Genomic DNA, 11,002 nt, shown 5'->3' on the forward strand with positions numbered 1-11,002 from the left:
CCGCCGGCCGCCCTCCCGCCGCCAGCCGCCCTCCCGCCGCCGGCCGCCGGCACTCACCGGGCCGCACACTGAGGATGGCACTGCAGCAGGTCGCTCCCACCTCGTTGGCCGCGGTGACAGTGTAGAGGCCAGCATCGGCTACCCGGGCGCTCCTGACCAGCAGGGTATGACGCTCGCCCTCCGCCTTGATGGGCCGCGTCGTGCTGCTCCGCAGTGGGACCCCGTCCTTTCTCCAGGACACTGCCGGCAGAGGCGAGGGTCACTCGTGGGAAAGAGAAACCAAACTCCCCCGGGGGTCTGTGCAGGGTCCTGTTGAGGCCAGGCACTCCTCTGCCTGGCTTGGGGGCCCCCTTTGCCATGGGGAGCAGCCCCAGGCTCCCACAGCCTGATGGAGACAGTGGGGCTGGCCCCCCTCTGAGTCCTGGCATCGTCCTCTCCTCCAGAGGAGGCTGGAGGAAGGAATCGAAGCCTCTTTGCTTCTTTCTTCCCAGCTCTCTCTCAGCTGGTACTGGCTCTGGCTGCTCAGCTGCCCCTGCCCATGTCCTGGCTACAGCATGCCTGGACCCCCATCAGCCCTGAGCCAGGCAGTGGGACTCTGCCCCCGGGGAACCACCCGAGCTGGCCCAACAACAGCCCAGAGCATCACCCCCCCATGCCCGTGCAGTGATCAGCGGCCCTTCTCCTGCTCTCTCAACAGCCCAACCCAGCACAGAATGGCAGACATCTTGCCTGCACCCTGCCCGCACCCTGCCCCGGCAGGCAGTGCCCAAAGTCTTCACTCCTGCCTGGCGGGAGGCAGAGTGAAAAGAGTGCTCCCGTGGTGGGCACGTCACCTCTCTGAAACACCAGATTGGGGCTGCGTGTCCCACTTTGCACAGTGCAGGTGGCCCCAAGGGTCAGCTCAGGGGGTGAGATGTGGACATGCAGAGAGCCCCTCTGCCACACACGCACCCCCTGACCCCCCAGCCCCGCGATCGCTCACCTTCTGGCTGGGGGTTGGCTGTGACAATGCACTTGAGCAGCACCTCTGCCCCCACGGCCACTGCCATGTCCTGGATGGGGATCTCAAAGATGGGGGCTTCCAGGGGGTCTTCACCCGCTGAGACATAGGAGTCGTCGGAGGACTCTGGACAGGGAGAGATGGGCCCCATGGCTGTCAGCGTGGAGAGAGTGGGTCCTGTGCCATGCCAGGCTGGATGCAGGCCAAGCAGGGGCCTCGCAGTCCTCTGCCCAACCCTGCCACCCCGTGCCCCACACCCTCACTGGAACATTAGCAGGTCCCCAGGCCATGCAGTAGAGGAAAGGGCCACATCAGGGGCCACTATGGCACAGTGCCTGCAGCGGGACGAGGCAGAGGACATAGGGCAGGGAGCGTCCAGCATGCTGTACACCCCTGTACAGCATAAGGGATGAGGCTACAGCAGGGTGTGAAAGGAGGAGGATTGTACAGCCTACCGCTACCGCTGCTCCAAGTTGCCCCAGCCCCACACAGGGTGCTGGCTGCTCTGCTCTGCCACATCAGCATCAGTCTCCCTGCTCCCTCCCCTCCCACGGCCCCAGCACATGAGCAAAGGTCCTGGGGCTGCGCCAGGAGCCTTGGGCACGTGGGTCTGGCACTGCTCCAGCCACAGCAGAGCCTGGAAGGATCTCCTGGCCCAGGTGCAGTCTGGTCTCACCCCTACGTGTTGGGATGGGCAGAGCACCTCTCCCCCAGCCAAGCCACCGCAGCATGCCCTGGGGACGCTTGGGCTGCACACCCTGCCTGGAGCACAGAGCACAGTCCAGCCAGGAGAAGCTGCAGTGGGTGTCCTGTGCCCTGGGGGACCAGCCTAGGCCAGGGCTGGGTGCCAGAGGTCAGCACCCTGCGTCCTTCCTGTGCCAGACAGGAGGGACAGACATTAGCAATCATCATGTCAAGGCCCAGCAAACTGGTACGCAGGCTAGTCTGTCCTACAGCACTGGTTGGTGCCAACATCCCCAACTTCCAGAACCGTGTCACCCCACCCTACCCCTGTGCTCTATGGCACAGCCTGGGCTCCCCACACCTCCTGGGGCAGGCTGGGGGTCCCCAGTCCCACTCAGAGGCTGGCCAGGCCAGCTCTGTGCCCGCAGGAGGGCAGACACCAATGCCCCTACCTAGCTCCGGAGAGGTGGGCCTGGCTCGGCGCCCCTTCCCCTTGCTCCGAGTGCTCCTGCCTTCTTGAGCCATCCGGCCACTCTCTTTCTTCTCTGACACTTTCATCTGCCTTCTCTCCACCTCCCTGCCCAGGCCATGCTGCCCTGCCCAGCTCCTCTCCAGGCGAGCCTCCTGCTCCATCCCCGGCTTTGCCCAGGGCAGGAACCGCACCTCCATGGGCACCTCTGGCCGCCGGTACAGCCCGTGGGGCACGGCCAGCCGGGTGGCCAGGGCTTCGCTCACTGCCCCGGGGGTACGGGCTCCACCGGCAGGGCCCCCGTCTGGGCACGGACTGCCTTCGGTGGGCCCCGCCTGCAAAAGAGCCACCCTTCCCTGCGGGGTGGCTTGTGCTAACGGCCACTGCTCCTTCTTCTTCACTTCCCCAGTGCCTTCTTGCTGTGGACCCTTCCTGGTGCCCACATCCTCTGCCTCAGTGGGCTGACCAGCCACTGTGCTGCCCCGTGCCAGGGCTTTCCTCCCGCGCTGCCCCCCCGGCTCCGGCTCCCCGTTGGGTCCCACCAGCGCCACGCTCGAAAGTGCCAGGTGCTGGATGACATGTGGGCTCTCTGATGGTGAGAAGGTCTTTGGTGTCAGTGCCTTGCGCCCACTAGTGCCCTGTGAGGAGGGGGTGCAGGGAGCACGCGGGGTGGTGGGCTCGCTGGCTGCTGGAGACGAGGGTGTCGGGGGCAGCCCAGTTTTGCACAGCTCCTGGGAGCGCCGCAGCTGCTGCTTGGAGACCGTCCGCTTGATGCGGCTCAGCTCCTCTGCAAACTTGTGCTCGATTGCGTAGACACGACCAGCGAACTTGCCCCGCTCGTCGAAGGATGCAGCTTTCTGCCGGAAGGCCAGACGCCGGCAGGCCGCTGTGCTGCCCGGATCCCAGCGACCGCCTTCCCCCACATCCTCCCGCGAGCCGCCCAGTGCACTAGCACGGCGTGAGCCAGAGCCCGGCTGGTCGAAGGAGCGCGTCTTGCGCAAGGGTAGGCAGGGGTATGCGGGGAAGGGGCTATCCCCCTGCTCCAGGCTCCTCCGACGCTCCTCAAAGTACTGCAGCCTCTCGAAGATCTTGGAGCTGGAGCGCACCAGCTTGGGGGATGCCCGGACGGAGATGCGGCCAGAGGTGTCACTCATGGGTGTCTGGGGACGGGACTCTTGTGTGCTGCCCTGTGAGTACCCCGAGGACTTGGGCTTCTTGATCTTCTCCTCATAATCCTCGGGGACAGTGTCCTGGTACTCAGCTGGCACTGAGGTCTTCTTGCGGGGGGTCACAGGCGTGAAGGAGGGGACGCCAGGGCCACGGGTGGCAGGCTGCGACGTGGCACCAGCAGGTGATGGCAGGCACGGGCCGGCACGAGGAGATGGTGAGCGAACAATGGGTGGTTTGGCAGTCAGCGGCAGGGCAGCAGGGGACCTCGGGGGCTCAGTGCCAGGTTTTGGAGAGACAGGTCCGCTGTGGGGGTCATCTCTCCGGTAGCCCCCCTGGGGGATGCTGCTGCAAGGGGAGACAGAGGAGCACAGTTCAGAGCCCACCCTCACGCCTGGCTGCATCCCTGCTCCCAGCCCCACACCACAGTGCCCAATGGGGCATGGCAATGGGGGCAGGTGGCCAGGGCAGCCCTGGGACTGGGGAGCCTGAAGGGGCCCTGGTGAGTGAATCCGGCCACCCATGGACCACTGGGAGCTGGCTGGGTTGGATGAGAGTCCCAGGCTCCTGTGACACAGTGGTGTCCCCTTGCCCAGGGCTACTCATGTGAGACAGTGGAGTGATGCTGGGATACCCAGCGAGTCCCCTCCCCAGAGCCACCATGCAGACAGGACTGGGGTCTGTGGGGTGCCTCGGTTTGCCGGGGTGTCCTGGTGTGCTGGGGCAGCATGGCACAGGTCAGTTCTTCTGCAAGGCAGAGAGGGTCCCTGAGGCTACAAGCCCTCCCTGCACACATGCTGCTGCAGGTTCTACCCCCCACCCCAGTGCCCCTGGCGGGGCTCGGCGATTGCGGTGCAGAAATCATAAGGTGGAGATGAGGTTCTGGTGGAACAAGCAGCCTCAAACAAAAAAAGGGGCAAGATGAAGGTCGAAGGAGCAGGCCTGCGGGGATGGGGACCAAAGGCAGTGGGGAGGGACAGGGACTCTGAGCACATCAACCAGTCCTGGGAAGGCAGCATGTCCCTGGCCCCTGATGCCACCCCTGTGTGGTGGAGACTGTGGGTGGCAGAGCCTTGCCAGTGGGTGCCCCAGACTGCCACACACCCCCAGGTCCCCACGCCCTGGGCTGCGCAGAGGCTCTGCAGCCGGGCAGGATGGGGGGACACCCACAGCACAGCCAGCAGGTGGGATGCTGCAGCTCGTGCAGCAGCACAGGGGTTACCCCCAGCCCCAACCTGGCCACAGCAGAAAGGCCACTCCACATCCCCCACTTCACGCAAGGGCCTGTGCCCTCCTGGCCCGGGTTGCTCCCACCTCATCACCAGGAACAGGCTGCCTACTGCTCAGAGCCCCCGATCCTCATCTGGGCATGGTGAAGGCAAAGAAGGGCAGAGGGGAGGAGATGGCTGTGGGGGTTGGAAGGAGATGGCCCCAGCGCGATGTCCCCTCCACACGCTTCCCCTGGCTACTTACACGTGGAGCGAGAGCGCCCGTCCTCGGTACAGGCTGAAGGCGCTGCCGTACGGGTCGCTGGCCACTGAAAGGCTATCCTCCGACCCCCAGCTTGTGCCCACCAGATTAGCCCGTGATGCCCGCACCAGCGGCTCCACGCCCAGGTGCCGGACCTCGGCGCTGCGCGGGGCCGGCGCGTTTGCTTGCCTTGGGGTTCCCTGCGGCTGCTGCCAGGCAGCAGGGCGGAGGTAGGGTCCCCGTGCAGGGAGGCTGGCATCCGTCTCCTTCTCCACCACGGTCTGCTGGCTGCCCGACCAGCTGGAGCGCTCCTCCGCCTGCGACAGGGCCAGCACCGAGGTCGGTGTCGTGTTCATGGAGACATCCACAAGGGTGTCGGACCCACCTGGAAGCAGAGGGGTGAGCCGACACCAGGTGCTCATGGGGATGAACCCAACACCCTGCTCAGAGAGGGCTGAGTCCCAGGGTGTCCAGGGGTGTCCCAGGGTGTCCCAAGCAGCACCCTGCTGCCCCAAGCCCTCCCCCCTTTGTATGGGTGGATCACAGCTCCCTCCTGCCATGGCAAACACCCCCAAAGCAGAGCCCTTTTCAGGGCCATGCCCAGCAGCCAGTGCCAGGGCTTGGTGCCAGCGAGATGTCCCCCTGCTCACCCGTGGGGGTGCTGAAGGCCGTCTCATCCTGGAGCTCGCTGCGCTGCGTCACCTGGGGGTCACTGGGCTCATCCTCGCCTGTCTCCGAGTCTGGGGGAGGAGAGAGCAGGGAGTGAGGGGACACAGGGACAACAGGCCAGGCTGGTGCTTCCCTTTGCAGACCCACCGGCTCCAGGGACAGGAGAGCAGTGCCTGGGCAGCTCCTAGAGGAGGCAGTGCCAGGGCAGGGGTCATGACTGTGACCTGCAGGGACAAGCGGCCAGAAGGGAAAGGCAGGACTGGTAGTGGGAAAGTCCACCAGGACAAGGGCAGGCAGGGGAGGGCAGGCAAAGTGGTCAGGAGCAGCGTTAGATGATGGAAGGAAGGGAGACAGTGCCAGCGGTAGGAATGCAGCTGGTGGGAGCAACGTGGGGACAGGGAGGCAGGGCAGGGGGACAGCAGCAGCGATGGGGCAGGGAGGCAGGCTGGGGTACAGGGCCCACTCTGGGGGCAGAGCTGGCATCAGGCAGGGGTCTTCCTACCGTAGCTTTGTTTCCTGCAGGAGCGGAAAACTTCGCTTCCATAGGGGCAGCAAGAGAGAGAGAGACATCAACACCCGGTTATCGGCCCGGCCTGCGGAGACGCGGGGGCCAGCAGGCAGGGACCTTGTCCCCAGCATCTCCCCGTGCTGCCATAGGGCAGGGACCTGCTGGGGCAGCACTGCAGTGGGCCATGCCAGCTCAGAGAGCCTGGCACCCTGTGCTGGGCTTCAGGTCCAGGAATGGGCCAGGACTGGGCATTTGCCCATCTCAGGAGCTCACAACAAGCACCCCATGCCCTACCCCACCCCATGTCAGAGGCGAGGTGCCCACAGGGTGTGGGAACAGGTCTGGCACCCCCAGACTTCCCCACCACATCTCCACTCTGCACCCATGTTCACTGCACATCTCCCGTGCTGCACACAGACCGTCCCACCTGTGCAGTGCACGGCACCATCCCCTCCCTGTGCTAACGGCCACAGCCTGCCCAGCAGGACAGCCACCTCCTGTCCCCAGAGCTGTTGCAGCTGCCCCACAGGCTGGCCTCACTGCTGCAGCACCTGCACATCCTTCTGCTCTGTGGGGTACCACCGAGGACCCCACCCCATGCCCCAGCACCCCCAGCAGCACCCAGCTGCAAGCACCCTCCCTCTGGCACATACACGTGCATCCCCTACCCCACTGGTGGCAAGTGCTGCATGATTCAGCCATGCCCCACATCACAGCCCCGGTTGATAAATCAGAGGTGCTGAGGGCAGGGCGCCAGTGAGAGCCTCCCCACGGGCAGGATGTGACCAGTCCAGATCAGCATCACCCTAACGTCCCATACCAGGAAAGCCATCGCCGTGCAGCCAGGGAGGGTCAGACTTTCCTCCCTGCTGCTGTGCAAACTCGCGCAAACTGCCACAACAGACCCCTGCTGCAAGGGCTGTGTCCTCCGCCCCACCACCACACCCTCCACCACACTGCCATGGCGTGGTGGGGGGCCAAGCTGCTCCCTCTCACCCCAAACCACCCCTCTGCAGCCAGCTGCCCCATGCACTGCCACTGCACCACGCTCCCCAGCGCAGCCATGACAGCCTGTCAGCCCCTGAGGAACTGGAGCTGCAGGGACAGGAGCAGCCCAGCCTCACGGGGGACACTGGGAGCCCCCAGCTGACCGGGACCCTGTTTTAGGGCTGGCAAGATGCAGCCCAGCCCTGCCCAGCCTCTGCTCGCTGCCCCCGCAGCACAGTGGTGGGGATGGACCCCATCCCGGTGCAGTCAGGGCAGCAAGGGAAGCCAGGTCCTGGTAACTCAACGCACCATGCGTGAAGCGCCCGAAGCGCCGTGAGTGGCCGGTCTTCTGCAAAGGAAAAGAGAAGAGAGCGTTACCCATGGCACGGTGCCATGTGCCTGCTCACACACGCACGCACACACCCCATCATGGCACATGCAGCCCTGCTCACACCCACAGTCACTCACACACACACTGGCACAACATGCGTGGTGCCACTCATACCCTCCCTCCCGCTGGCAGGGCACACCCAGCACTGCTCGCTCTCTCTCTCTCTCACACACACACACACACACACACACATATACATGCACACACACATCCCTGGCTGCACACCCACGGGGTACCCACAGGCACACACCCACAGGGTACCCACAGGCACACACCCCCAGGCACACACCCCCATGCATGCAGACACGGATGGGTGTAGGTGGACACGTGTAGCACATGCCCAGCTATGCACGCACACACACACACCTGTGCACGCACGCACACACACACACACACACACTCTCCCCTTGGTAATGGCACTGCACACCCCAGCCCTGCGCCACTGCCCGTGCAGGGGGGTGACACTGTGCACCCCAGCCCTGTGCCACAGCCCATGCCCGGGGAGCAATGGCCCTGGGCAGCACAGCTGCCCCAGCACCGCTGCCTGCAGTCAGCACTGCCTGGAGCAAGGTCTTTGCCCAGGTGGTTGCCCAAATGCTCTGCAGACCCTTTGAAGCCACTGCCCCCATGCCAACATGGGGACTGGGCCAGCAAAGCATCTTCCAGGTGCTGGCCCAGACACCGCCACGGGCACTGGCCCAGCGTGGGGACAGCATCCCCCACAGTGAGACTGTGCCAGCTGCAAGAGAGGCTGCCTGGCACAAGCGTCATGGGACTGGCCCATCTGTGTGGGGCTGGAGGCATGGGGGCTGCACTCGCCTGCGCTGTCTGGGCAGGCAGGCAGGACTTAAGCATGGGGCAGAGCTGCCAGGAGCTCCCTGCCAGCTTGGCTGCCCTCTGCGCCACAGCCCAGAGCCGGGCACCTGCTTGCCAAGGGAGGGACCAGATGAGGGTGACCTGGCTGCCAGGCCCGGCATGTACCAATGCCATTTCCCAGGAAAAGAGGGATGGGGTGATGTCCAGGGCAGGCAGGAGTGGGGATGTGGCATGCAGACAGACAGGGTTGGGGCTGCCAGGGCTGAGCATCCTTTCCAGACAGTCTGGGTGCTGAGTGTCTCCCCAGGACATTGGCGCCCCATGTCCTGTCTCCTCAGTGTGGAGCCTAGGTCCATGCATCCCGCTTTCTTGAAGCCCTTTGCTCTGCCAGCCCCTCCTGCCACCCCACAAGCTCCCAAACAGGGTCACAGCCAGCCAGCCCCGGGGAGACCCAGCCAAGCATGGCCAGCAGTTAGTTGCCTTTGGAAGGGCAGGAGGCTCATTTTTCATGTCCCAAAGCTGCTGCCACTGCAGCGGCAGCCTCTGCTCGTAGGCAGCACTTGGGGGCTCCCACCAGCCCCCTGCCTGCATGCGATGCTGGCTGGAGGGCAGCAACTGCACGAGACACATTTGTATTCAGGCTGAGCCAGGCTTCACCTCCCCTCCTCGGCTGACTATGCTGGTTCTGGCTGGCAGCCCGTCTTCCAGGCCAGCAAAAGATAGATGAGTGATTAACTGCACCATCGGCGGATAATTCCCCCATTAAAAAATGAAAATGCAATTGAGTGCCATTATCGGGTGCTCCTGCGGCTTCCCCAGGGACTGGCGCCATCAGCTCCCCATCAAATACGATGACTGCACCCAGCGGGCCTGGGATGGGCTCCATCACCCAGAGCTACGGGGTGGCTGAGCCCCCTCCCCTCTGCCTGCAACAGGCAGGGCACCCTGCAGCCTGGACCCCCTTGGGCACAGCACCCACCTGCAGCTTGCCAGGGAGCAAGCACTGGGTGATGCAGGGTCACCCCCAAATCAGGAGGTGTAAAGGGGGCAGGAGCAGCTCAGGGCTTGCTGTGGGGTTGGGGTCTGGGCAAAGGGGCCAGCTGAATAATCGGCGGTGTGCTCCCTGACTGGATTTCATTTGCAGCCTGGGAAAAGGGGTGGGGGAGCCCCAGGAGCCCACTCTGTGCCCACCCAGACTGGGGTGGGAGAAGGGCTGGCTGGGATCAGCATCCAGCTTCAGCCCTGCCCCATAGGGCACCTGGGTGAGGCCTGCCGCTGCCTCCTTCCCCTGTGCCAGGCACAGATTCACCCTGCCCAGTCTGGGATCCCACCCTGGCCTGGCACAAGGCATACCTAACCATGGCCATGGGGCCAAGGGGAGTCAGGAGGAAGAAGGGGACCCTGGGACCCTGGAGCAAGACCTTGAAGCCTGCTACCACCTGGCATGTGGAGCCACATGGCACTGGTGCCACTGCTGTGAGACAGGCAGACAAGGGTGCAGGGATGGAGTGAGGTGAGGAGGCGGTGGGTGGCTTGCCCAGTTCAGAGGGACGGACACTGTGGGTGTCCTGATACACCCCGTGCTCAGCCAGCAGTGCAGGACCCTGCCCCACAATGCAGGCAAGCCCCTGGGCCTGCTGTCCCCAAGGGCAGCTGGGACAGCCAGGCAGTGCCATCCACCCGGCCCCGGGGGGACCCCCCACCACGCCTGGCTCCTGGTATCCCTGGTGACCTGTGTCTCCCAGGGCATCCTGCACCCCTGGCAAGGGGCTGCGGGTGACAGCCCCTCCCCAGCCCCTGCTGGTCCACCAGGCAGGGTGACAGCGGGCAGGCTACGTGCCTGCGCTGGGTGGAGCAGCGGGGTCGACTTGTGCACCCCAGGGGAGGCGAGGGTGGGGGGCTTCCTGGAAAGATGCCCCCCATCCTCCACCCCCCGCCGAGGCCAAGTGACGTCCTTGTTCCTCGCTCGGCGGCGGAGCGTGCGGCGGGGCCCGTGGAGGAGCCTTTGCCTGTGCCAGGCATGCTCCTGACGCGGAGGGGATGACGCATGCAAAGCCTCGTCTCCAGCTCCGTGACCACCGGCAGCGGGGCTGGGGGGAGCCATGAAGCAGACTCCATTTGCTGCCCCAGCTCCGGAGGGCAGAGAGGGGAGAGGGTGGCGTGGGGGGAAGCCCTCAGCAGGGGTCCCAGCCTGGCTGCTGGCACAAGCGGTGCTGAGCACCTGCCCTCTGCCCCTCCTGCCCGGGCTGGCGAGGACAGGCAGGCAGCTGGTGGTTCTGCAAGAGGGGCTGGAGCCGGTGATGGGCAAAGCCCTGGGGAGCCCCGGGCGGCAGCGGCAGGGCCAGAGGGCCCCCCCCATCCCCATCCCCATCCCTATCCCCATCACCATCCTCATCCTAAACTTCATCCTCATCCTCATCCCGATGCGCTCCTGCTCCCGGCACTGCCCCCTCCTCCCGGCACCCTCCGGCGCGGCAGCCCGGAGCCCTTACCTGGAAACGCTTCTTCACCCAGATCTTCTTCATGCTTCTGCAGAGCCCTGCTGGCCCTGTCACACCGGCTCAGGCCCGGCAGGACGCCAGCCCGCTTCGGCGGGGTCCCCGCTGTCAGCACGCCGCGGGGGCCAGCGATGCTCCGAGCATCCTCCACCGGCGGCAGCCGGGAACGGCGGAGGGAGAGGAAGGGGCTCGCCAGGTTGGGCTCCCGGGAGGGCTGGAGCTGTGAGCATGAAGCATCACTGGAGTGCTCCTCCCTCCATCCTTCCCCCGCCTGCCTCCGCCTCCGCCTCCCCGACAGCCCTGGCACACAGTGACAGCGGCGGGGGACAGGAGAGGCAAGATG

The 11,002-nt window shown here is 65.3% G+C and overlaps 2 protein-coding genes across 2 annotated transcripts in view; both read right to left on the bottom strand.

The window, feature by feature from the left end:
* The window catches only part of SPEG (striated muscle enriched protein kinase), a gene marked incomplete at its 5' end in the record, with an annotated part of 29,927 nt that extends 18,934 nt beyond the window's left edge, over positions 1-10,993 (bottom strand). The window contains 8 exons of the mRNA XM_026852472.1: positions 58-240; positions 983-1,126; positions 2,137-3,668; positions 4,794-5,175; positions 5,441-5,530; positions 5,962-5,975; positions 7,264-7,303; positions 10,654-10,993. Of these exons, the coding sequence (XP_026708273.1) occupies positions 58-240; positions 983-1,126; positions 2,137-3,668; positions 4,794-5,175; positions 5,441-5,530; positions 5,962-5,975; positions 7,264-7,303; positions 10,654-10,993 (2,725 nt within the window). The remainder of the gene's footprint in view (positions 1-57; positions 241-982; positions 1,127-2,136; positions 3,669-4,793; positions 5,176-5,440; positions 5,531-5,961; positions 5,976-7,263; positions 7,304-10,653) is intronic.
* The window catches only part of LOC113482256 (WAP, Kazal, immunoglobulin, Kunitz and NTR domain-containing protein 1-like), a 12,003-nt gene continuing 9,198 nt past the window's right edge, over positions 8,198-11,002 (bottom strand). The window contains exon 3 of the mRNA XM_026852740.1: positions 8,198-8,209. The gene's annotated coding sequence lies outside the window, so the exon portion shown is untranslated. The remainder of the gene's footprint in view (positions 8,210-11,002) is intronic.

Source organism: Athene cunicularia, assembly GCF_003259725.1.
Source record: "Athene cunicularia isolate RWA chromosome 7 unlocalized genomic scaffold, athCun1 chr7_part1, whole genome shotgun sequence".
In the NCBI taxonomy this organism is placed as follows: Eukaryota; Metazoa; Chordata; class Aves; order Strigiformes; family Strigidae; genus Athene; species Athene cunicularia.